Source organism: Podarcis erhardii, assembly GCF_964252035.2.
Source record: "Podarcis erhardii genome assembly, chromosome: 6".
NCBI lineage: Eukaryota > Metazoa > Chordata > Lepidosauria > Squamata > Lacertidae > Podarcis > Podarcis erhardii.
In genome coordinates, this window is record NC_138510.1 from 98,688,844 (window position 1) to 98,716,046 (window position 27,203).

At 44.9% G+C, this 27,203-nt stretch overlaps 1 protein-coding gene across 1 annotated transcript in view; it reads left to right on the forward strand.

Annotated features, from left to right (window-relative positions):
* The window catches only part of LAMC1 (laminin subunit gamma 1), a 125,446-nt gene that overhangs the window by 57,297 nt on the left and 40,946 nt on the right, over positions 1-27,203 (forward strand). Inside the window, exons 2-5 of the mRNA XM_081867293.1 lie at positions 10,709-11,013; positions 18,604-18,734; positions 20,858-21,024; positions 26,123-26,311. Coding sequence (XP_081723419.1) covers positions 10,709-11,013; positions 18,604-18,734; positions 20,858-21,024; positions 26,123-26,311 — 792 coding nt within the window. The remainder of the gene's footprint in view (positions 1-10,708; positions 11,014-18,603; positions 18,735-20,857; positions 21,025-26,122; positions 26,312-27,203) is intronic.

Below are 27,203 nucleotides of genomic sequence, written 5' to 3' on the forward strand. Positions count from 1 at the left end.
CAGTGGCATTGTACATCCAGTAGGTTTGCAGGAAATCATTCTTTTTCATTTGCAGTAGGTGCATACCCTGTGGTTTCCTGCTAAATCCTATAACTTTTCCTGACACAGATGTTCTGGGGTTTTTGTCCTGCTTTTATTGCAGTATAGTACAAGAGTTCTCCTCCAGACAACAAACATGTGATAGCACTGGAGAAGCATAATAGAACAACTAATGATGTGTGGACAGTCCAGTAGAGAGTCAGTGGCGTGGCAAAGAATATAGCTGGAACAGGTATGGAAGCTTTTCGAAAGGGTTATCTTTCTTCATCAAGATTATTGAAGTTGCTCTCTCCTTTCTGCAAGAGGAAAATATATTGCTGCTGTACTTTCTAACACACTTCCTCACTGAAGAAAACATTTTAAATTCATTTTCTGTCCACTCTGTTTAGACCTGCATGCACCTTTTGTGCAAAGTAACTCAGCACAAGGTTAATATAAAACTTAAAATCCACTTTTGTAGCACAAAGCCCATCCCTTTTGGTAGTATAAAGCAAAAATAATGAAGCTAGTTTTGTAGCATGAAGCCCATCCTTTAAGCCAACCCTAATATTTTTGGCATCTGAAGAAAGGCAAAAGGTATTGACCTTCTGCTCTTCTCTGGAATAAATAAACCATTTATTTAAAGGCTTTCTGACACTGGCATGCTGAAATGACTGGGCTTGGGTTTTGTTTTTGTTTTTCTCTTTAAAATATGCTGGTTTGGTTCTGGACATCAACTAGAAACCTGGCTGCAAAGAAAAATAGTGTCGGAAGAGTTAAGCATGCGCCCCACTAAACACTTGTTTGCTGGTGTAAATGTGCAATTTAACCCATAGGGCCTAAGTACATGTTACATATAAAGATGTGTAGCTGAACCCTGATAGCCATACTCCCCCAGGAGGAACTGTTCAAGAGGGAGGTAGTCTCAGCAGAGGAGTACAAAATCATAGAATTGTAAAGTTGGAAAGGACTGAAGGTCACCTAGTCCAACTCACTGCAATGCAGGAGTCTCAGTCAAATCATCCATGACAGATGGCTACCCAACCTGTGCTTAAAAACCTCCATGGAAGGAGAGTCTACCACCTCCTGTGGGAGTCTGTTCCACTGTCAGACAGCCCATGCTGTCAGAAATTCTTTGCGATGTTGAGTTGGAATCTCCTCTCTTGTACAGCCATTCTGGAAGTCCGTTCTTAAACCAAAGCCATTCTTAAACCGAGGTGCACTTTCCCTGATGAGGCCTCCCACTGCTGGTGCCCTTCCACCATTCGACTTCCATTCGTAGACCGAGGTTAAGTTCATTAACTGGAACACTATTTCCAGTTTTGCGGAATACCGAATGGTTCGTCAACAGGGCTGTTCTTAAACCGAGGTACCACTGTAATTTGAATCCGTTGGTTCTGGTCCTACCCGCCAGAGAAAAGAAGAAAGCAAACTTTCTTCATTCTCCATGTGACAGCCCTTTGAATATTGGAAGATAGCTATCATATCTCCTCCCAGTCTCCTCTTTTCCAGGATAAACAAACCCAACTCTCTCAACCATTACTCATAAGGTTTGGTTTCCAGACCCTAAATCATCTTGGCATCTCTCCTCTACACACAACTCTAGCTTGTCAATATCCTTCTTGATTCGTGGTGCCCAGAACTGGACACGGTACTCTAGGTGTGGACTGACCAAGGCAGAGTAGAGCAGTACTGTTATTTCCCTTGAAGTAACATACTATTGCACCCTGTTGACAGTGGAACAGACTCCTTCAGAAGGTTGTGGACTCTCCTTCTTTGGAGGTTTTTCAACAGAGGTTGGATTGCCATCTGTCATGGATGCTTTAGTTGGCATTTCCATGCATTGCAGGGGGTTGGACTAGATGAGCTTCAGGGGTCCCTTCCAACTTGACCATTCTATTGTTCTGTGATTTTGTGCAGCCTAGAATAGCATTACCTTTTCCCACCTACTGATTCTTGGCTCCAAATCCCTTCCCCCTCCCAGCTTCTCCTAAATAGTAAAAAGGTAAACAGGTAAATGACCTGGACTGTTAAGTCCAGTCAAAGGCGACTATGGGGTGCGGCACTCATCTCGCTTCAGGTCAAGGGAGCTGGTTTTTGTCCACAGACAGCTTTCCTGGTCATGTGACCAGTAGGACTAAACTGACAACGGGACACCGTGACGAGTGCCAGAGTGCACGGAAACACTGTTTACCTTCCCACCGCAACGGTACCTATTTATCTACTTGAACTGCTAGGCTTTTTAACTGCTAGGTTGGCAGATGCTGGGACAGAGCAAAGGGAGCTCACCCCATTGTGTGGATTCAAACGCCAATTGGCAAGCCCCTTAAGAGGCTCATTGTAGTGAGGTTTTTTTCATTATTAAAAATAAAAGCATGCTTATCTCATCACTCTTTAGTTTCTCCATCCGTCTTCCCCCCCAAAATGGTTTAGAAATAACTTCTAAAATAAAAGCAAGTGATAAAAAAATTAAATCCCTCAACATCAGAAAGTTCGGTGGTAATCTGTGTTATAAACCTTATTGTCTAAGAAACAGTTATTTTTAAACCAGGCAAACATTCCCAATTTTGTGGCCTTTCCTCCGAGGCAGATTTTTGGGAGAAAAAGGCTTGCTTATTTATTCTTCCCAGTAATTGCTGAACAGCAAACTACAAAGCATTCTAGCAACTTTAATTTTTTATGCTCCCCCCCCCCCATGTCCTGTGGTGCATATAGGAGAGGAAAAACAATTGATTTGAATGACTTTCTCAGCAGCCACTAAGCAGTAGAACAAGTTCTGGACCTTTTGGGATTACCCAACTTTCGTGGTTCAAGCGTGAAACAATAATACCCCAGTGTGATTTTTATGTTAGTCTGGAGATTTTTCTGTTCTTACTTGTTATTCATTGGAATCCTCTGTGCTGTAATGGGACCATGTTTTGAATTCCATGTTAGGAGTAATAATCTCGCAAGGTGAAGTTTTTGAGGGGTGCCTTGGTTATCTATTAAAATTATACACAGGCAACTCCCCATTTACACAGGGGTTGTCTTCCAAGGCACTGTGCACGTCAGTGGGACACATGTAAGCCCGTTCTGCCCCTGCCCCCTTCCAGTGCCAAAAACGGCATGTGTGTCGGCAGTCATGCGTGTGCCAAACATGCACAAATGGGAAGTATTGCCTGCATTGTAATGTTATACAAGATGCTTACAAATTCAGGAAGGGCAGCTCCTGCTTTGAGGGGCTTATAACATCAAAATTGAGACAGCAGAGAAAAGGGAGGGAAATGGGAGCAGGAGGAAACCAGAAATAATATTTTATTGCTTTCGGTTACACATCCTTCAGCTTAGTTACAGCAGTGGGTTATGTGGACTAGTTGACTGTTCTACACACTTCATGGAAAAGGTGGGTTTTGAGAAGGAAGCAAGAGAGATGGCTTCAGAGGGGCACTTCTGGAAGGCCACCCAACATTTGGGGCCAGGGTGGTTGCTGAAGATGGAAGACTGAAAAGCCACATGCACACCCCAGCCTTTTGAAACCCAAGCTTTAGTATTTTATTGACCCATTGTGGGTTTTGTTCTGTTGCATTAGCACAGTGGTCTGTTTTTGAACTGTTTTATAATATGACACCTGCAAGCAAAACATCTAGTTGCCTTTGCTTAAGGCTTGTTCCCTCTCTAGATCGTGCATGCTAGACTTTCCCATGGACAGCATTGATGGAAGGAGCCCACATTTAGGGCCTCTCCAGAAACTTGCTTTTGCAAATCAAGGTTATTGGTGTTTTAGCTTGGGTTGAAATGGAAGAAACAAAACCTAGGAAATATGAGGTGGTGTGCCAGGAGGTTTTTAAAAATATATATTGGCTTTGGCACTTGCTATTAAAATCTGTGCCCCTTGTGGTCCTGCTGTTCTTAGTGCAAGCTTTGCTGCTTTGTGACACAGTACAGTACAAAGACTGCAGTTTCCAGTCTAAGCTTAAGCGCTCCAGAGGAGAAAGGAACTCCTTATCTCTTCCACTGTGGGTCAATTTATACGTTGTTATCAAATTCCCTAATACGGGCCATGTTTGCATGCATTTGCATGGAAGAAGTATCATGTGAGCTGAAATTCTTTGCATACCTGCTTATATGTAATTATCACTACAGCGGCAGCATCTTCTACTGCTATCTTAAAGGTAAATGTTAAGGGACCCCTGACCATTAGGTCCAGTCGTGACCGACTCAGGTTGCGGTGCTCATCTTGCTTTATTGGCCGAAGGAGCCGGCGTATAGCTTCCGGGTCATGTGGCCAGCATGACTAAGCTGCTTCTGGCAAACCAGAGCAGTGCACGGAAACGCCGTTTACCTTCCCACCAGAGTGGTACCTATTTATCTACTTGCACTTCGTGCTTTCGAACTGCTAGGTTGGCAGGAGCAGGGACCGAGCAACGGGAGCTCACCTCATCACGGGGATTCAAACCACCAACCTTCTGATCGGCAAGCCCTAGGCTCTGTAGTTTAAGCCACAGCGCCACCCGCTGCAGAGATGTACTGATGAGGACACACATAAATTATAGCACTGAGGGAGCAAGACCATTAAATGGGTCCAACTTTCAAGGCAGTTTCTGCCTGTGCTGTAGAAGGAAGTCGGGAGTAAATGGGGTTCCTCAACCTGGGAAGGAAAACTCTGTTCTGAAACCTCCACTGCCTTGCAGGATATCTTTGGAAGAAGAAAAGACTAAGTAAAAAAAAAATCCAGAGTAGAGTTCCTAGGACAGTTGGATGGCACCTTGTACGCCTCCTCTTGGGAATGCTTGCAGCCACATATATTGCTGTGCTTTCCTTTGGACCACATCAGCGAGACCGAGAGAGAAGTCTTGTCGTCTGGGCAGCCCAGGACCTCCATACAGGCTTCACCCTGAGGAGGTCACTTCAGTGCTGCTAACACAGCGATTTGACTTCACCCCTGGAGGCACATGCTATTGTCTCTCAAGACAGACAGGTGCCAACAACAACAGGGACAATCTGAGGGACCCAGTGAAACTGTGAATATGCTAGTGCATCTTATTGCAGTTATTGCGTTGTTACACACCAGTCTCCTCGCATGACTAAGAAGTGCACAGGTGACTGCACACATCCTGCAGACCCACGTGTGTGTAACATTGACAACCTCTCACAAACCACATTGAGCATCTGAAATAGGGTCTTATATGTGAAAGTACTTGTGCCACAGTAAATTTCTTAGACTTTAAGGTGCCACAGCAAACATGACAATTTTTCATGGGGAAAATAATCTCAGTGACTTGTTCTGGCAACAGGTGTGATCAGTGGGATAACTGTAATTGTTCAAAGTTTAAGAAATCTATGCTCCTTGAGATGTTAGCCAGTCATAAATGGCTGTGTGTTCTTTTGTGCTTGAATAGTACATGTTTGTGTGTTTGTGTGCACACACGCACACGCACACACACACACACACACACACACACACTTGTGCTTGCTTACATGCACTCACAAACTATCCTCATCTCTGTTGCAGTGTTGGGCAAAGGGCACTCTGTGGTATCTGCTTTTGTTGCTTGGTTGCAGAATGCATTTATTGTGGTGAGATCGTGTGTGCATACAGTCCTGCCCACTGAGGTGAAACAATAACAGCTGGTGTGCAGCTGTACACCTCACTCTGGGAACTTTTCTCACAGCCAAGAAGCCTTGAGGGTGGGGGGTGAGAGCTTTATGTATTTATTTATAGGCTCTTCCCACAGTTGTAACTCTTGTTAACTGCTTCAGGCACCCCAGGGGCAGCTCTCTAGTTCTTCTTCTTCCGCAGGTTTATTCTTTCTGATGCCACTAGGACATGAGAGCAAGGGGAGCCCACAGTGCATTTGTCTGCCTCGTGGACTGGGAGTAGCACAGGAGTCATTTGTCTTGAGCTTTTCAGGAGGCCATTGACAAAAAATAAAAATAATTCCTAGTTATGCACCCAGGCTGAGGAATGGCAGCCAGTGTGCTCCACTGTAAAATCTGAAAACAATAAGCACCATCCCCTCTTACTACAACTGTGGTGGAAGGCTGTCCAGCAAGCCCTTGCTAAAAAAAATTCCTTGAAGCGTCTCTTAACAGAAGTGCCAGTGTTCTTGAACAGTGAAGCTTAAGAATGCTCATTTCATTCCCAATTCAAAAAGGAGGGTGGTTGTTTTTTTACACCCCCACATGTAACTCTTGAAGCTCTTATAATGGATTCTCCATGTCCATTATAAATGCATAAATGAAAGCTGCTTTCCTTCTGTCACTTTCTCAACACCACCCCTTCAAAAATGTGCGATCTGCACTGCCCAGCTGATACGGTCGAGAACATGCCTCATAATTTTAAGTATTTTGCGCCATTGCCTTTTTGCTGGGGAGAACCTTTTCCCCACTTAAGGAACTTTGCCCCAAAGGAAAAGTTTGGGAGGGGAGGCTGCAGCCAGTGTGGGTAGAGAGTATATTGTTGCAGGATTACACGTGTGTTTTCCCTGTTTCTTTCTTTATCACATTCATGCTGCATTAGCAGCACCAAAGTGAACTTCCCCCAGGGGACAAGCCTGGGCAGAATGTTTGGAGGTCCTGGGCTGCCTAGATGATGAGACCCCCCCTCTCAGCCTCACAGATGTGAGGAAAGCAGAGCAAGATGTTTGGCACCCGTGTGGTTGCAGGGGTGCCAACTTGAGTAAGGTGAGCCCTGCCCCACATAACTGAGCACATGATGTGATGCATGCACACCATTTGAATGGCAATGCCCATCAACTTTGGGGGGCTCCAGCCCCCTCAAATATTTTATGGGGGAGCAAAGTCCCCATGGCCCCGGCTCCTGTTCTTTGCAGGAGTTGCCAGAAGGAGACCTACAAGACACCATCCAACTGCCTTAGAGACTCCACTCCGGATTTGCGTAGGGTTTACTCCTGAGCCCTTTCTTCTCCCAAAGATGTCCCACAAGTCGGTGGGTACAGATTGCTCCTCAGGGTTTACTCCCGAAGCTGCTCTCACAAATGAGTGTAGCTGCAAGGCAGCAAAGGTTTAGGATCAGTGTTTTCCTTCTCCTCGGTGGGCTACCTTCCTAGGTTGACAGGCCCCACCTGCTCCTCACTTCCCTCTACAGCATGTGCAGAAACCGCCTTCTTGACCGTTAGATCCACTACTGGTCTCGTCCACTCTATTGGCTGGCTGGAGTCTATCTTCACATGCAGTCCCAAAATCACCAAGGATTTGAAACTCATTTGCTACCCTCACCTGGTTAGCCTAGTCCAAGCTGTTCCTGGCATGTGGCTGCTATTGAATGCTGACAGTTTCTACGAGTCACAGTTGAGAGCTGAGTGCAGAGTGGGGACCCGTGGTGGATGGACTACCCAGAAGGAGCATGTCCCCCACCAGAGGCACTACCCCTCCTCTAACACCCCATGCATTTCTATGCACATCCACACAAATATGAAGCAGAAGGGATTTCTAGGAAGAACTGTAGGCATGTGGCTTTCAGAGAGCCAGAGGATGCTGAGGTTTTCATGAAATTAGGCCAAGAGCAGCATGTTTCCCACTGGGCCACAAATCCCCCAACTAACAGTTAGGCTATTATAATGCTGATGCAGTGCTGTAATAGATCAGTTCCTTTCAAACTGTCCTCTACTACCGATGGTCTTGCTGAGGAATCAACACCAAAAATGCTGGAGACATCTTGCTCTCCACCCTTTATCACTGGCCCTGCAATGCACAACCATGTGAGAGTACAGAGTGTGCTCCAGAGTACATTTGCAGTTCACTTGGGAAACCTTTGGCCCTCCAGATGTTGCTGAATTACAACTCCCATCACCTCCAGCTACTAGCCATGCTTTCTGGGGCTGATGGGAGTTGTAGTTCAGCAACATCTGGAGAGCCAAAGGTTCCTATCCCTGGCCTTGGTGATAGGGAGCCCCATCACTAACCCATGTGAATGGCATGCGTTCCAGCCATTGAAAAGAGCTGCTCATTTGGCTGGCTGTGGCAAGCTATGACTTGCATCCAGCTGACCAGACAGGGAAGCTTTCGTAACTAGAAGAGAACTGACAAATAGAGGCAAAGTTCAAGCTTACTTGCCAGTGGATTTTCCCATTGAAAACAGTTGACCTTAAAAATGCTCCACTTTCCCTGGACTGTGCCCCAACGTCTGTTCTGTTTCCAGACCATCAATGTATAAATGGTAAAAGTTTCTGGGCGTAGCAGCATTTGCACCTGTATTTGCAAGGCTGCCCCCCAATGTGCCCCAGAACCACCTTGCTGTGGGTTGGGGTTCCCTTTCAGATAACTTGATGAAGAAAGAGTTCCCTGTAGGGAGATACTTCGTAAAACCGCTGAGCTAAAGGGAGTGAAATGCTGGAGTGCCGCACGTTCCTAGGATGCAAAGATTATCATGGCTGGTTTATTTGACGTTTATTGAGCCTGTTTGGGGATATGCCAGCAAATGGAAAGAATCTATAATGGAGAGGCCTCTTTTCACAAACTGGGTGGGAAATGTATGTAGGTGGGCAGGGGGTGGGGGTGGGGTGGAAGAGAATGGGGTTTTTTGTTTGCTTTTTGCTAAAGCTGATAAATCCTGAAGCTATTCTTCATTTGATTGCCTACAAAGAATTAGTATCAAAGGGGGATTCCCCTTTTCTTCCTTCCTGGGATGGTTAAGTTGAGTCAAAAACAGTTCCTTGATCCTAACCATAATGGCACGAAATGAGGAGCTAACAAAGGCTCTGATTGTCACAACAAGAGGCCCGACTATCCCAGTTCTCTGGCTTGGCTCCAGCATTTCCTCTTTGCTGTGTCAACTGTAGGGAAAGTGAAAGTATGAGTCCATCATCTTTGTGGGAAACGTATATTGCACTTCTGAACCAGTTGCTGTGGTTTCATTCAGTGTCGTACACAGAAACATGTCTGCTGTCTTGGAGTTTTTAAGATTATGTGAGGCTCAAGATTATGCGAGTACCTTTTTAAAACAAAGCAATGGGGTGTGTGTTTTTTAGCATTTATTTATTTAGCATTTATATAGACTTTCAAGTGTTCCAGATATTTTGCTTAGGAAGCTGCCTTACGGTCTTTCTAGCGCTGCCTTGTCTGGCAAGGGCTCTCCAGAGAGGGACAACCCTGCAGTGTAGTTCAGCTTCTAAGTGGTTTGCACATCAACCGTGTTGTGTTGTCCAGATGTATCAGCCCCTTATAGCAGATTGGGGTTTGGTCTGAAACAGAGAGAGAGGCTTCCAGTAACCCTGAGCTTATAGGGCACAATTGCTCTAGGAGAAAAGTTGTGACGTTTGGGACTTTTTAGGAAAAAAAGGGTGAGTAAGAGGGGGAACATGTACAAAATTGTGCATGGTGTGGAAAATGTAGATGCTCAGGGTCATCCAGTGAACCTCTTCACACAGCACAAAATTAAACTGGACTTTGTCCCCATCATATGTAGTGGTGGCCACCAGCATGGATGGCTTTAAAAGGGGATTAGACAGATGCATGGGGCTTATCGTTATCAGGGGATACTAGCAACAACAGCCATATGGTGGAGACTACCAGTTTCTGGGAATCGGATGCGGAGAGTGCTGATGCACTGGGGTTCTGCTTGCAGACTTCCCATAGGCATTTGGTTGAACACTGTGGGAATGGGGTGCTGGAGAAGTGGGACTTTGGCCTAGGACGGTGCTGTGTTACCTGTTCCTTTTATCTCCATATTACATCTTCTGCTGGGTGAGTAGTGTGCCACCCTACAGTGTAATCCAGTGACCACTAACATTGCACCCCCAGATTTCCTTTCAGGCCAAATCAAGCATTAACTGCATGGAGAAGCCTCATGTTTCATTGACTTGCATGCAGACCGGCTGCACATTTCATATGCGCGTGAGGTAGTGAGACCTATGTTGGAGCAAGGACTCCTGTCTTCAGTGCTAACTTTTGAAGTGTGATTCTTTCATCCTCCTCAGCCTCAGTTGCTTGGGCATTGTCAGCATAGGGGAAGAAGATACACACAAGTGTTTTGTTGCATGTCAGAGTCCAAAAAGTGAATTTGCACATTACTTTTTGTGTCCTTGGAAAGGACCACCACAGTTGCATCCCATGAGTTGACACGGGTAGAGTATGGTACTTAGGCACAGTAGATCTGAATTAAAATCTCTGTCCACCCCATGACATTCACTGAGGACCTTGGACAGGTCAATATATCACTCGCCTACCTTGCTTTGGCAAATAAAGGATAAGTTCCATGCATTCTGCACTGAGCTCATGCGGAGGACGGGCTGGATACAAATGCTATTGATTAATTGTTCCTTTAGTAAAATGACAGAGTGGGCAGTTGTGCTGTTATGAAAAATTTAAAATAAATACCAGTTGCACTCCTTGCAGGTAAAATGACAAAGCTGTGTATGCACACCACTCTAAAACATTTGTGGCACATTTTCAGCTGGGAAGAAGTGTCCATTCTCATCTAGTGTGCTAAAACTCCCTCTAACCTATTGCCTAATGTCTTTTCTTGCCACAAGTAACCAGGAGAGCGACCATTTACAAGTTTACAGTATGACAAACATAGTCTTTTCATTTTGTGTTGGTATTATAAACATAGCTTCTCATTCTGATTTTTCACACAAACATTTATAGCAAGTCGACCCTGCAGACTTTGAAAAGAACGAAGAGACATTTCTCTCTCTTCCTGCTCTTGTGTTTTAGTCTCAAACTCTCAACACTTTTTCTTCTCTTACAGGAAAGGCCTTTGATATTACATATGTACGCCTGAAATTTCACACCAGCCGGCCGGAGAGCTTTGCCATCTACAAACGCACTCGGGAAGATGGTCCTTGGGTGCCTTACCAGTACTACAGTGGCTCATGCGAGAACACCTACCGCAAATCCAGCCGTGCCTTCATCAGGACCGGGGAGGATGAACAGCAGGCCCTTTGCACAGACGAGTTCAGTGACATCTCTCCACTCACGGGAGGCAACGTTGCCTTTTCAACACTGGAGGGCAGGCCCAGCGCTTACAACTTTGACAACAGCCCTGTCTTACAGGTAAGGAGAATGGGGATTGGATCTGGATCAGAGGCTGTGATTGAGGCACATCTCTGTTCTTCATATCCAAGTCTCTCCTGGGTACAACCAGAAGAAGACACTAGGTAGCTCCTCTCTACTTTTTATGGATAACCCCAATGTAGGCCCACAGCATGCTCCAGTTAGCAAGGTTATCTATGGTCCTGCTTCTTCAGGTGTGTTCTGTATCTTGCTGTTTAGCAGCTGGTCAGGGAGACCCCTGGCCTGAGACGCGAAGCAGCTTCAGGTTGGCGCCTGAGTGCAGCACAGTGGGAATGGACAGATCTGAGCCTCAGGGTGCGATTCCTCACACGTTCTCTGGCACAATCTCTATTGAAAGGAATGGGAACCACAGAACAACCTGTCTGCTCCTTTGAAGGAGACTGATATACATGTGTGATGAAGAATAATTAGTAAAACGGTAATGGGAGAGCTTGGGAATTTGGCTGTTTTTGTGGTCCACCATGTAGGTCCAGTGGTTCATTGCAGGGGAAAACTGGTCAGATTTTTATAAGAACGTAAGAAGGGCCTGCTGGATCAGGTCCGTGGCCCATCTAGTCCAGTATCCTGTTGTCACACTGGCCGTGGGAAGACCACAAGCAGGACCTGAGAGCAACAGCACTCTCCTCGCCTGCAGTTTCCAGGAGCATTATTCAGAAGTACAGTGCCATTGGATAGCCTTAATATCTATGAATTTGTCTAATCTTCTTCAAAAGCGATCTAAGTTGGGGGGCATCACTGCCTCTTTTTTAACTGATCCATTTAAATCTACATCCTGTCACACCTCCTAACAAGGAAACCAGGCATCTTCCTTTTAAGGGAAACAGAACTGTTGTGTTGCATCGCTGTTGTATTTGTTTTTCCGTGGGATCCGCCTGCTTCCTTTTCAAATTGGCATCAGCATATCTTAAAGCTATGAAATGAACAGGAAAAATACTGGTTGCTGTGAACATGAAAGCCTCACTGATGATTATTCAGTATGTGCTGGAATTCAGGCTCCCAAAAAAAGACAGGCTTGAGCCTAAGAGCCTTGGGGCAGGTATCTATTCTGGAGCAATTATGCTGGTTTCCGTTGGGTTGTGGTGAGTCTATGGGAAAGCGGAAGCTGAGAATTTAAAACAAAGCATTCGTGTAAGTATGATTCATTGTGTGTATTATACATGGGTACTTGGTTCTGAGACTGGAAAACTTCCAGCAAACCAAATACATGTACATATCTTTGGTTAATTTTTTAAATTTCTCCCCTACTTCCTGGACCAAGCAAAGCACTCCAAACTATTTAGAAAGAAGGATATGGGATAGAAATAAATCCCAAGATAGACTAGCATCCCTGAGGACTCAACTGCTTAGCTGAGTTGAGCTGTTGGGATGGTTCAGAGGTAACGCTAAGCCATATTTTGGTATTATGTACCATATTTTGGTATTATGTATATTCTCTGCAGCCAAAGATGGAGAAGCTCAATACAGTCAGCAAAAACAAGACCTGGAGCTGACTGTGGCTCAGATCATCAGCTTCTTATAGCAAAATTCAAGCTTAAACTGAAGAAAGTAGGAAAAACCACTGGGCCGGTAAGATACAATCTAAATCAAATCCCTTATGAATACACAGTGGAAGTGAGGAACAGGTTTAAGGATTTAGATTTGCTGGACAAAGTGCCTGAAGAACTATGGATGGAGGCTCGCAACATTATACAGGAGGCAGCAACAAAAACCATCCCAATGAAAAGGAAATGCAAGAAAGCAAAGTGGCTGTCCAATGAGGCCTTACAAATAGCGGGGGAGAGAAGGCAAGCAAAATGCGAGGGAGATAGAGAAAGATACAGGAAATTGAATGCAGATTTCCAAAAAATAGCAAGGAGAGATAAGAAGGCCTTCTTAAACGAGCAATGCAAAGAAATAGAGGAAAACAACAGAATGGGAAGAACCAGAGATCTGTTCAAGAAAATTGGAGATATGAAAGGAACATTTCGTTCAAAGATTACCATAATAAAGGACAAAAGTGGTAAGGACCTAACAGAAGCAGAAGACATCAAGAAGAGGTGGCAAGAATACACAGAGGAATTATACCAGAAAGATATGGATGTCTCGCACATCCATATTGCTGACCTTGAGCCAGACATACTGGAGAGTGAAGTCAAATGGGCCTTAGAAAGCACTGCAAATAACAAGGCCAGTGGAAGTGATGGTATTCCAGCTGAACTATTTAAAATTTTAAAAGATGATGCTGTTAAGGTGCTACACTCAATATGCCAGCAAGTTTGGAAAACCCAGCAGTGGCCAGAGGATTGGAGAAGATCAGTCTACATCCTAATCCCAAAGAAGGGCAGTGCCAAAGAATGCTCCAACTACCGCACAATTGCACTCATTTCACACGCTAGCAAGGTTATGCTTAAAATTCTACAAGGAAGGCTCAAGCAGTATGTGGACCGAGAACTCCCAGAAGTGCAAGCTGGATTTAGAAGAGGCAGAGGAACCAGAGACCAAATTGCAAACATGCGCTGGATTATGGAGAAAGCTAGAGAGTTCCAGAAAGACATCTACTTCTGCTTCATTGACTATGCAAAAGCCTTGGACTGTGTCAACCACAGCAAACTATAGGAAGTTCTTAAAGAAATGGGAGTGCCTGATCACCTCATCTGTCTCCTGAGAAATCTCTATGTGGGACAAGAAGCTACAGTTAGAACTGGATATGGAACAACTGATTGGTTCAAAATTGGGAAAGGAGTACGACAAGGCTGTATATTGTCTCCCTGCTTATTTAACTTATATGCAGAATTCATCATGCGAAAGGCTGGGCTGGATGAATCCGAAGCCGGAATTAAGATCACCGGAAGAAATATCAACAACCTCAGATATGCAGACGACACAACCTTGATGGCAGAAAGTGAGGAGGAATTAAAGAACCTTTTATTGAGGGTGAAAGAGGAGAGCACAAAATATGGTCTGAAGCTCAACATCAAAAAAACGAAGATCATGGCTACTGGTCCCATCACCTCCTGGCAAATAGAAGGAGAAGAAATGGAGGCAGTGAGAGATTTTACTTTCTTGGGCTCCATGATCACTGCAGATGGTGACAGCAGCCACGAAATTAAGAGATGCCTGCTTCTTGGGAGGAAAGCAATGACAAACCTAGACAGCATCTTAAAAAGTAGAGACATCACCTTGCCAACAAAGGTCCGTATAGTAAAAGCTATGGTTTTCCCAGTAGTGATGTATGGAAGTGAGAGCTGGACCATAAAGAAGGCTGATCGCCGAAGAATTGATGCTTTTGAATTATGGTGCTGGAGGAGACTCTTGAGAGTCCCATGGACTGCAAGAAGAACAAACCGATCCATTCTGAAGGAAATCAGCCCTGAGTGCTCACTGGAAGGACAGATTGTGAAGCTGAGGCTCCAATACTTTGGCCACTTCATGAGAAGAGAAGACTCCTTGGAAAAGACCCTGATGTTGGGAAAGATGGAGGGCACAAGGAGAAGGGGACGACAGAGGATGAGATGGTTGGATAGTGTCTTCGAAGCTACAAACATGAGTCTGACCAAACTGCGGGAGGCAGTGGAAGACAGAAGTGCCTGGCGTGCTCTGGTCCATGGGGTCACGAAGAGTCGGACACGACTAAACGACTAAACAACAACCTGAACCTGGCTCCATCTTCCCCTTGTGTGTGACAGTTGGTCTTGAGGCAAATCATCACTGGCCATTTCCCATTAACTAGGGTAAGATGTAGGGAATTGCTTCATATGAGGGGAAGGGAAGGGCCACCCATGATCTGATTATGAATGAGAATGCCGATCTGGCCTGCATCATTGAGACCTGGGTGGATGAGCAGGGTGGAGTTGGTCTCACCCAGCTGTGCCCACCGGGGTACTCAGTGCACCATCAGGCCAGACTTGAGGGTCGGGGAGGGGGAGTTGTTGTAGCCTACAGAGATTCTCTCTCTATCCCTAGGGTCTCTGTCCAGTTGGGGGGGGGGGGGGAATCTAGAGTGTGTGTTCCTGGCATTGGCCAATCGGGACAGATTAGGGATTCTGCTGGTTTACCGCCCACCTCGCTGCCCAGCAGTCTCCCTTCCTGAGCTGACAGAGCTGGTCTCAGCGGTGGTGTTGAGGACTCCCAGACTGCTGATTCTGGGAGACTTCAACATCCATGCCAAGGCAGCTGGCTCTGGGCTTCATGGCTGCCATGACAACCATGGGGCTGTCCCAACATGTCACTGGCCCAACGCACATGGAGGGCCACACTCTGGACCTTGTCTTTTCAACTAGGCAGGAAGACGGTGATTTGAATGTGCGGAACATTGACATCAGTCCCTTGTTGTGGTCACTTCCTGTTTACATTTAGAATTTCAGCACCTTTTCCTCCTCTGCAGAGGTGGGGGATCTATTAGGAAGGTCCACCCTTGGAGGCTGATGGATCCAGTGGGATTCCAAATGGGGGGTTTTCTGGCTGATATGACTGGTGCGCCTGTTGAAGCCCTGGTTGACCTCTGGAACACCCGAATGGCTTGGACTATTGCCACGATTGCCACTGAGTTCCCTCTCCTACTTCGTGGAGCCCGATTGGCCCCCTGGTATACTCTGGAGATAAAGGCAAGGAAACAAGCTGGGAGATGGCTTGAACAGTGGAGGAAAGATTCAGATGAATGCAACCAAACACTGGTAAGGGCTCATTATTGAGCCTCCCTAGTGGCAGTGAATACAGCAAAAAAGGCCTACTTTGCTGCCTCCATGGCATCCTCATCATGTCGTCTGGCAGAGCCTTTCCAGGTTGTACAGGGCATTTCCAGGCTGGCCCAAAGGAGATGGTAGAATCAACGGTAGGTCTCTGTGACTTGTCTGCAAAGCATTTAGAGGATAACATCGCTTACATCCACCAAGACCTTGACTCTGCTGTTATAGCAGATGAATCCCATGGGGTGTCCAGAGCACAGTCTAGTCCTGTTGTGGTGGATGAGTTTCAGTTGGTAAGGCTCAACGATGTGGACAAGGTGCTTGGATCAGTCAGAGCGACCACTTGCACTCTAGACCCTTGCCTCTCTTGGCTGATAAAAGCCAGCAGGGAAGGAACAGCTGGCTGGGCCAGGGAGGTGATCAATGCCTCTTTACGAGAGGGGTGGTCCCTGCCTGTTTGAAGGAGGCAGTGGTAAAACCACTCCTTAAGAAACCTTCCCTGGACTCAGAAAATCCAACTACTGGCCCGTTGCTAATCTCCCTTTCCTGGGCAAGGTTCTGGAGTGAGTAGTCACAGACCAGATCCAGGCACTTTTGGAAGAAACTGATTTTCTGGATCCATTTCAATCAGGGTTTAGCGGAAACTGCTTTGGTCACCCTGTATGATGACCTCTGTCGAGAAAGAGATAAGGGAAACATGTCCCTGTTAATTCTTCTCGACCTCTCAGCAGCTTTCAATACCATTGACTGTCTTATCCCACTGGAGCGACTCTCTGAACTAGGGGTGGGTGGCATCGCTTTGCGGTGGTTCCAGTCCTACTTGGATGGTCTTTCCCAGAGGGTGTGACTTGGGGAGTGCTTTTCAGCCCTGTGGAACCTTCAGTGTGGGGTTTCGCAGGGCTCAATTATCCCCCATGTTGTTTAACATCTACATGAAATGGCTGGGTGGGGTTATTCAGAGCTTTGGAGTACGTTGTCAGCAGAATGCTGATGACACTCAGCCCTTCTTCTCCTTTACATCTGCAGGTGAGGTAGTGGAAATGCTGGACTTGATAATGGACTGGATGAGAGCCAACAAACTTAAACTCAATCCAGATCAGACTGAGGCACGGTTAGTGGGTGGTTCCCTAGACCGGATGGGCTGGAAGGCTGCCTGCTCTTGATGGGGTTACACTTCCGCTGAAGGAGCAGGTTCATAGCTTGGGGGTACACCTGGATCCTTTGCTGTCGCTCCAGGCTCAGGTGGCCTCAGTGGCCCGGAGTGCCTTCCATCAGCTTTGGCTGGTGGCCCAGCTATGCCCCTATCTGGACAGGGATAGCATAACTACTGTTCTCTATGCTCTGGTAACCTCAGGGTTAGATTACTGCAATGTGTTATACGTAGGGCTGCCTCTGAATATTGTTCAAAAACTTCTGCTAGTGCAGAATTCAGCGGCCAGGTTGCTCACTGGAGCAAGACGGTTTGAGCATATTTCACTGATTCTGGTCAGACTGCACTGATTACCAATTAGTTTCCAGGCCCAATTCAAAGTGCTGGTTTTGACCTATAAAGCCTTAGATGGCTCAGGACCACAATACCTCAAGGACTGCTTCTTTCCACATGAACCTACCCGGACCCTGAGGCCCTTCTGAGGGTGGCAACACGAGAGCAGGGCCTTCTCTGTAGTGGCTCCCCATCTGTGGAATGCTCTCCCCAGGGAAGTTCGCCTGACACCTTCATTATACACCTTTAGGCGCCAGGCAAAAACGTTCCTTTTTGACCAGGCCTTTGGTTGATCTGATTTACATCCTATGCCCTTTTAAAATGTGCTTTTTTAGTAAAAGGCGAAAGATTTATACGATCTGAAGAGAAACCAGAGTTTCAGTGGAGGAGGACTGGAAAAAATTTAAAATCTATCTTAAAAATTGTTGTAAAATTTCGGAATGTTAAGATGTCAGGGGATTGGACACAAAGAATTACAGCTATAAATCGAAATTTATAAAGCAGAAACTCTTTTTAAAGAGAATTAAATATAAAAATGGGATGAAGAATTGCTAAAAATTTTGAAATTTGGATGCAGTGAAGGGGAGGTTTGGGGAAGTCGCATTATGTTTGTTTGTTTTTTGTTTATGTTGTAAAATCAATAAAAATTATTATAAAAAAAAAATTAAAATGTGCTTTTTTGTGTGTGGGGGTATTTGGTTGTTGTTTTTCTTTTTATTATATATTTTGTGGTTTTACATCTTGATTTTATTCTGTGAACTGCCCTGAGACCCCCAGTTATAGGGCGGTATATTATTAATAATAATAATAATAATAATAATAATAATAATAATAATAATAATGTGTCCATAGACTGCAGGTTTTGCACAACCTGGCAGATCCAAATGCTCTGTTTGTGACTTTATGGTTGTCACAGCACAGAGCAGTAACCAGATGGGTGATTGGAGAAGGAATGCACAGTTGGTACAGAATTTTTAAAATGCTGTTCGTAGAGGCTTCTTAAGCTCTCGTGTGAGGTTATAAAGGGATTTTTTAAAAAATATAACGAGTTTTGATAATGGATGAGTTGTGTTCTCAAGGAAATAATGAATAATGTGGAACTACAAGGCCCAACAGGCCTACTGACAATGGCCTCATTTGCATGTCACTTTAAACTATAGTTACACGTGACTATGGTTCAAAGCAGAACCTGCAGCAGGACGAAGTGTTGGGTGCTTTGCTCCCCGTCCGCCTCCTGCTGCTGTGTGTGGCTTAGCATTACACCTGAACCTTGCCTCTGGGTTTGTTTTCCCCAAGCAAACCACAAGCAATAAGCCCAAAACAAACCTTGGCTAGAGTCACATAGAATATATGCTATACATTGAGTGCTGCTGTGGCTTGTTCATACGTGTATTGTGGCTTCATTTCAATTTCCCCTTTTAGGAATGGGTAACTGCTACCGATATCAGAGTCAGCCTTAATCGCCTGAACACCTTTGGAGATGAAGTTTTTAATGATCCCAAAGTTCTCAAGTCTTATTACTATGCCATTTCTGACTTTGCTGTGGGTGGCAGGTAAGTAGCAAACCACATCCAATTATATATTTAATATCTTAAATAAGTGTTTGCTTAGGGCTTCTGACTGCAACCCCCCCCCCCAATTTTTTTTTGTATGTACACACAGTTAAAGTGATTTTTCATTTAAAAATGATGACTTAATAAAACATCTGTTACTGAACTTGTGTACTGGTATTTAACAGGCTCAAGGACTATTCCAATATCTATGGTGCATTCTTCAAGTTCATTTGCACTAGATTCATGTAACCAGGTCAAGCTTATAAAGTTCAGTAGTACTTCTCATAATTACTTGGCGTTGTTTACATTTTATGAAAAGTCTCTGTCCATGATAAAAGAGGTTGTCATAAAGTAAAACCCAGACATGAGAATTTAACCCATAGGCAGGCAACCTAAGGCCTGGGGGCCGGATCCAGCCCAATAGCCCTCTCAATCCGGCCCGCAGATGGTGTGTTTTTACATGAGTGTGTTTTTACATCAGCGTGTTTTTACATGAGTAGAATGTGTGCTTTTATTTAAAATGCATCTCTGGGTTATTTGTGGGGCATGGGAATTTGTTCATTTTTATTCCCCCCCCCCCAAATATAGTCCAGCCCCACACAAGGTCTGAGGGACAGTAGACCAGCCCCCTGCTGAAAACCCTTTTCACTGGTTAATAATTGTTCAACAGTTCAGATGAGAAGCAGGGGAAAGTATTGCTAATGGTTGTGTGTTAATTGCAGCTCTGCCTTATCCCTGACTTTGTTTAAGCTAAGAGTTGTCTATAAAAGCTTTCCATACAAATACTTAACTTTTCCAACTTGCTCAGAGCACTTTGTATATATTACATCAGTAACTTACACAACAGCCTTCTCAGTTAGGCCAGTATATTTACCCCCATGCAAAGATGTGGAAGAAGCAGACAACTGATGCTGAAGAGCTGGTTTGCATAAGGCAAATAAGGTAGAAGTTAGGCTTCTTGGCTCACAATGCACTCTTTGAACTCCTAGCCACTAAACTCTGGCTGCTAGAGTAGGTACGCAGAGTACGTATCATTTGTAAACTTTGAACTTGCTTTACACAACTTCATCATGTTTGCTCTCCCAGTAAGTTATGTGCTCTGGCATAGTGGGAGCTAGTAGCATTTTTGTTTCATTTTCAATAATATCAGCATCCCTTATCTGCCTTTGATTCACTTAGATGTGTCAGTACTCTTCAGTCTGTAAAACAATAACACTTCTGTCAGAGTCATAAGGGTAAACCCAGTTGAGTTTTGATAACACTTGGGGTGTGTCTAAATCACTGCTTCTCAAAAAAATTTCTCTGTCCCACACTGTCAGAATTAAACTTTGCTTGCACCACACCAAATGTTTTTATTGATGAGAAATGTGTTGGAAAACAAAAAGACACAACTCCTAACAGTGCTTGATTTATAACATAGAACACAACTACTTTATCAAATGATCGTGGGACACCCAGAAGGTATAAAACAATGCAACTACGTAAGAGCATGAATCATTCCTAAAATATAATACTGATTGTCCTTGAATTTTCCTGCCACACTTGCCATTCTCTCCTGCCACACTAGTGTGGTGTGTCACACCATTTGAGAGCCACTGGTTTGGGCTAACTCTGGAGAAATCAACTGAATAATAACATGGTGGAGCAGATGTGAGAGGGGCACCTGAAAGCTATATTGGAATAATTATTGCTACTTCTATCCTGCTCTTTCTCCCAAAGAAGCCCAGGGCAGCAAAGGTAGAAATGTTACAACAGGTCCCTGTTTGCCTGTCTATAACTGCACGCTTTTCATTGGCAATATAAAAGGTGATTCCTCAAGGAATATGGAAGCACATTGGGCTCGGTTTCTTTCTTTTAAAGAAAAAAAAGTTTAGAAATTGCTTTCTCACCTACTACTTTGCTTTAGCCGTCACTTGAGAGAGGTCGGGTGGCTGTATTGGTCCATTGTATGTTAAGAAATTTCCAATGCCCTGAGAATCACTTTCCTTGGGGTGGAGGCGGGAAGGAACAGACAGACCCCAGGAGTTCCTCTGATGTGAGTCAGTCTGGTTGTGTAGGAGGTTTGGACTCTTGTGGGGCACAAGATGTACATTTCTTCCTGAAGTCTTGCTCCTACCGTGCAGGTGTAAATGCAACGGCCACGCAAGCGAGTGTGTGAAGAATGAATATGGAAAGCTGTCCTGCAATTGCAAGCACAATACCTTTGGGGTGGACTGTGAAAAGTGCCTCCCTTTTTACAACGACCGGCCTTGGAGAAGAGCAACGGCAGAGAGTGCCAACGAATGTTTGCGTAAGTGTGTTGGGGTTGTTCTTAAATAATCTGGCTTTGTCTAAGAAGCAAAATCTTCCTGCCAGTTATTTCATCACCTCCTACTATCATGTGGGAGGTAGCCAATTTTAAAGCTCTTTGGAGTGTTCTCTTCCTTTTTCCTCCTGGCAAGATCCAGTCCCTTCCTGTCTCTTGTCATCTTGTATTAATTCAGGAGCTTGGCTTATTTTAAACCCTACCTCAAACGTCTTTGTTTCCTCTTATCAGTTGGCATGTGTTGTGTGGTAGAAATCCCTTGGAACCTGCAGAGTGTTGCGTAATTCTTTGTCTCGTATCTCAAGATTCAGACCACACTAGGTGCTGTACAGCTTGTTATCTGTGGTTATTGTTGGCACACCGATCTATTTACCCAACTGCAAGATAAAAAATGTATTTCTCATTTGTGCATTATTGATTCAGCATAGTCCTCTGGAGTTAACTAATTATCACTAGGAATTGTGTTCTATGGATGAAAATAAATAGATAATCTGTGCCAGGATGACCCAGATTCCGCAGTCACAAGAAAGGAATTCTATAATATGCATGAAATATACAAGCTGATATGCAGGACTCGCCCTTTGCATACATTGCTCTGCTTCTCCTAGTCCTGGGAAGAGGGCAAGGATCATAGAATTGTAGAGGTGGAAGCAAACCCCAAGGGTCACCCAGTCCAACCCCACAGAAGCCTTGCCCTCTAACTAGTAGAAATCCTGTTCAGCAATCCCTTTGGCTTTTGAGACTTCCCCCAGGTGTTGCCCACATACTTTAAAGCACATCATTGTAGCCATTAGTACTAGAAAGTGTTTGGTGGTTGGGTTGTTTAAACAAATAATAATAATAATCTGGGAACTCTATTCTGGATGCTACCCAAGACCTAGTGTTTTTCTGAGTTACTGTGGGGTTTGTGATATGCAGGCCTTTCTTTTTTGAAAGGGAAAAACCCCAAACCTTTGGGGGAGAAAAGGGAGAAAATTTGGATTTCTTGTCTTTCATTCTGGGTGCAAAGTTCTGATGGGGAGAAAGGTCATGGGACTTGAGCTTAAACCAGTACAAGGGACTGCTGTCTTCCTAGAAACTGCTGTAACCCTCAGGCTTAAAAAATACCCTAGTCGTAGAGTGGGTTAGGTGCATCAAGAAACCGTCTGTGTGAAATGTGTCCATCAGAATGAACCTGGTGCCCAGAGCTTTATCCTGGGCAAGGCACCTTACAGTTGTTTCCATAGTGACTGCTTTTCTTGTGGGAAAAGTGCTTACATATGGTACCCGGGTGGTGTTTGGGAGGACTGCAGTGTGTGGCCGGCAGATTTATCTTCTGTCTGGAATGTACAGTAGAATAGGATGACAGTGAAGCAGGGGGGAACTGTTGTAAGGCAACTGTCTAAAAACTTCTGTGTGCAATTGTTAGTTGTTTTGTGACATCCTTGGGAATCAGTTTAAGTGATCATAGAAAGAGGTGTGTTTTTTTAAAAAAGAGGAGAAAAGTATTGACAAAAGCAGTTTATTTTAATTGCTTGATCCGATACTTACTATATCTTCTTGCTTCTGGAGTTGCAAAGTATTTCTGGCCTTCAGAGATTTTTCAAATGGACACAGGTTTGCAATACAATAGAGTTCTGATTATAGATGCAAATGATCTCTCCTGAAGAAACTGAGACATGTTTGTTTTTGTGAAGATTATTTCCCTGGAACCCTCGTTCCTTCAAGGTATGATCCAGCACCATGAATTTAGCTGAAACTCAAGTGAAGACTCTCAAATGACCCCCTGAGTCCTATCTTTGGATCTAAGTGCATGTTATAAGAAGAGCAGCTTCATATCAAGTTCCCCACCCCCTTCCATAATGGGCAGCACATCACTGAGCTGTGCGTTTCTCACTGTGTCATTGGATGGAATGTTCTCCTCACTGTTGAAATAACAAAATAGTCACCAGTCTTTACAACATAAGCCAGTGATGCTCACACGCATCTGTGCTGGAAATCCTGACATCCAAAACATATAAAGAATTGTTTACAGACCGGCTCTTAGAATCAAATGCATTTGCAACAAAGATAAAACACCAAAGGATCACTGAAAATAAACAATGTCTCCTGCAAAAAAGAATATCCTCCACATGTAATTGATTGCAACATCCATTGGGCTCCCATCCTGCCTAGAGAAAAGCACCTCCATCAAAGTGAGTGGCCACCTGACACAGAGCAACATATCCCACGTGTGGGAGACCTCCACCCACCATCTCCTAGCTATCACTTGGCAATCTGAGAAAGCCATTTAGCAAACCATTCAGAGTTTGCTATCAGCAAGCCTCCTGTCACTGCAGTTTGCCAGCCTTCCATTCTACGCAAACTGTTATTGAGAGCTTTACGTAAGAAATCCTGGGTCTTATCCTTGTAATCTAAGTGCTGTATCACCTGTGCGTATTCCATAGATATAGCTACCTTCAAAGCACCAGGACAGGTAGAACATATCACTTCAAACAGAACATCACCTGCAGGTCATGCAAAATAATTTATATCATTGAATGCAAAGAAAAGAAAAGAGAAAGAAAGAATGTCATATTCAGTATGCAGGTAAAATTACAACCAACCTATGCACACATTTTAGAAACCCCAAATCAGTGATTTTGACCAAAAAAAAAAAAGAGGTGGAGCAACCTGTTGCCATACACTTTATTTCTGAGCGCCTTGTCGGACTTAATAATTGGTACAGAGGTGCCGGCAGATCCAACCATGTTAGCAAGAAGGCAGAACTTTTGGATGCACACGGTGGACGCCTCAGCACTGCATGGCCTCAACCCAGAGGATGCAAGCAGTGTGGCTTCACTTCAGCAAAATGAAGGCCTTCTGTGGACACCCTAAAACTGCCCACTTGGAAACAGCCTTCTTTCTATCAGAGGAACCAAAGAATGTGAATGTTGAAACATTTTGCTATAAGAATTTAAAATGTCTGTGAGAAGGCATACTCCTTGTAACTACAGATAATAATTGCCTTGCAGCATCTTGCATTTCCCTCTGCCCAGACAGTCTGCGATGGGCCTGCACTTTTTGAGTTATGGTGATGCTTCTGGAATTCCCCCACGCTTCTTAGCTGTAGCACAGGCTGTATGGTGCTTCTTTATTCCTTCCCATACATTTGATGGGTGGAGTATAGCATCTGTGCTGCATGGGGACTCTGCACTTTGGTGAGCATGGGTTAGGGTGCACCCAACACAATGGCTTAATTTTTGAAGGCACAGTTTAGCCGGCTTCATTGCACGCTAGTGTGCTCTGGCCTCCAGCATTAGAATCGCTAGCTTACTGCATGGAGAGGGAAGACAACATTTCTTCCTAACTTGCTTCATATGTATGCTGAAAGTTCCCAGCTGTGTATGTGAGTCTGTGACTTGAGTTGGAAGCCTGACGAAACTGGTGTCTGATGGGCTCTTGTTCTGCTCCATGTCCTAGACATGAGCAATTAGGCCTGTCTGTGCTAAGGAAAGCAGAAAGTTTGTTCTCTCTCATTCACATGCACAGACACACAGGATGCAGCTGGGGCAGGCTGGTCTCGCTGCTATCTTTCCCTGCAGTTTGCATGCCAGAGAGCAGCATAAACTGTGTGGGAGGGCTGTGGGAAGGCTAGAAACTGTAGCACAGCTGGAGAGACAGCCGGGTGGAAAATCTAGTACACTCAGCAACATATTGCGACTCCAGCCCTTTGGGGTGAGGGGGTGGGGACAAAGGCTCATGGACAAAGGCTAATTGCCTCCACCTCCTGGAGCCTCGGGCAAGAGCAGGTGAGCCATAAAGATAGTGCTATTCTGGTTTGCACCATGGTACCTATGCAGCTCCCTGCGGTTCCTCTGCCTTGGGGTGGTTTTACCCCAAAGCTGCTGAACTGAGGATCAGGCAGCAGCTCAACACTGCAGATGCAGGAAGGGTGTGTCAGCTTGACTCTGCTCTGTGGACTGGCAGCTAGTGGCCTGGGAGCTCAACCCAGGCTTTCCATTTGGGCCCCCGCCCCCAAGTCTAAGGAATTGCACCCGCACCCTTAGTCACTCTAGCTATTTCCCTCATGTAAGCCAAGACCCAGGCAAAAGGGGGTCTGGAACACAGTGTACAAACCTTAGCAGATTTCCCTCCCGACGTTTCCACCTGCCTTGACTTGTGCACCAGAAATGAGTCTGCGTAGCACAAAGTTCATAAGCAGAGCACTCTGTGTGTGTGTGTGTGTGTGTGTGTGTGTGTGTGTCTGTGTGTGTCTGTGTGTGTGTGTAAAAGAGCATGTTGCCTGCTTACATGGGAACTGAAGGATAGAGCCGATGTTGCTGGCCGTTGTTTCTTTTTTAGTTCAAAATACAGTGGTACCTCGGGTTAAGTACTTAATTCATTCCAGAGGTCCGTTCTTAACCTGAAACTGTTCTTAAGCTGAAGCACCACTTTAGCTAATGGGGCCTCCTGCTGCTGCCGCTGCGCCGCCGGAGCACGATTTCTGTTCTCATCCTGAAGCAAAGTTCTTAACCTGAAACACTATTTCTGGGTTAGCGGAGTCTGTAACCAGAAGCGTATGTAACCCGAGGTACCACTGTATGGCTTGGTGTTCTTTTTTTAAAAAAAACAGGAACAGCAGGGAACTAAGCTCTACTACATCCCAACCTATGAGATTTTTGGCTCCAGTTCAGAAGCTTCACCAACCATCTCAGCCTCTGCTACCTTTGGTGTCCCCCTAAACTAATAGTAAGGAAGCCACAGTGAACTAGCTTTCTGAAAATCACTGAACTTGTAGAGCTTTTATATTCTGTATGGTAAACATGGAATGTTATCTGAGGTCCCAAACTCCTACTGCATCATCTCCAAACAGGTAGAAACAATTGCTTAATTTTCTTATCTCTTTACTTCTCCCCAACCTCTTTTCATTCTGAGCCATTTGGTGTTTCTATTAATCTGCATTTTTCTTTTGGACTGAGCATCTTCTTTTACAACTTTATAGACTTGGTAGCGTTTACTTCTGGATTTGTTGCCTGGAGGGTTGGGCAGATGGAAAAGGGTTTAGCAGGGAGATGTGCTTAGTGGCCTACTAAACAAGCACATGTTTGTTCCTTACCTCTAGCTTGTAACTGCAATGGCCGGTCACAGGAGTGCTACTTTGATCCTGAACTCTACCGTTCCACGGGCCACGGTGGCCACTGCACAAGCTGCTTTGGTAATACTGACGGACCAAACTGCGAGAGATGTCGGGAGAATTTCTACCGCCTTGGGAGTGAGGAAACGTGCCTGCCGTGTAACTGCAACCCTGTTGGTGAGTGGCAGAGATGGTGAATCTCTTTGGGTTTTTCAGTTGTTAAGCTTCCAAAGGGAGAGAGTTCTTGGCATGCTGACAATTTTAAAATTTTAAAAACACAATTTTAAAAAGCCCTTTGTGGCTTTAAATTGTGACAACTAGAATAACATTTTGTGTGAAGTCAGTTCTTAAATCAGCTTTATTTTTTAAAGGGTAGGGGACCTACAAAATGGTTGTAGTCCTAATGTGTGGGATGTATGTGAGATGGAGAAGAGACTGTCTCTTGCAAGGATCACAGGGAAGGGGCCAGTGGGTTGCACTGCCCATGGGGCATGGCCATCCAATATCAGCGCTGGAGGGGCCCATTATGGAAGAGGCAGTGATGTCCCCAAGTGCTTCTTCCAACAGGAGTGGAGAGTTAAGCCTCCTTGCTGCGCCTAGTGATTCACGTTATCTGGTGTGACTGATGAGGTTAACCCTCTTCTGGTGTGCCTTGAATTCTCTTTCTTGGTCACAGCTCAGCTGGTAGAGCATGAGACTCTTAATCTCAGGGTCGCAAGTTTGAGCCCTGTGTTGGGCAACAAATCCCTGCATTACAGGGGAATGGGCTAGATGACCCTCATGGTCCCTTCCAACTCTATAGTTCTATGGTTCTAGAACAGATGATGTGCAAACAGAGATCTGTACTTGGGCATTAGTAGAATAGTGTTTAAAATGTTAAACAGTGGTTATCCAGATTCACATATTCAATAAAATCTGTACAGAATGTAATATAGCTGAGGTGTCCAACTCAGGCACTGATCTAAGCTGTGCTTATGTGTTTCCCTGTCAGGCTAACACTGTGATCAGACTCTTATTTTGCTATTGTGCCAAGTGTAAATGCCAAGTGGGGTTGCAACAATGAAGACTG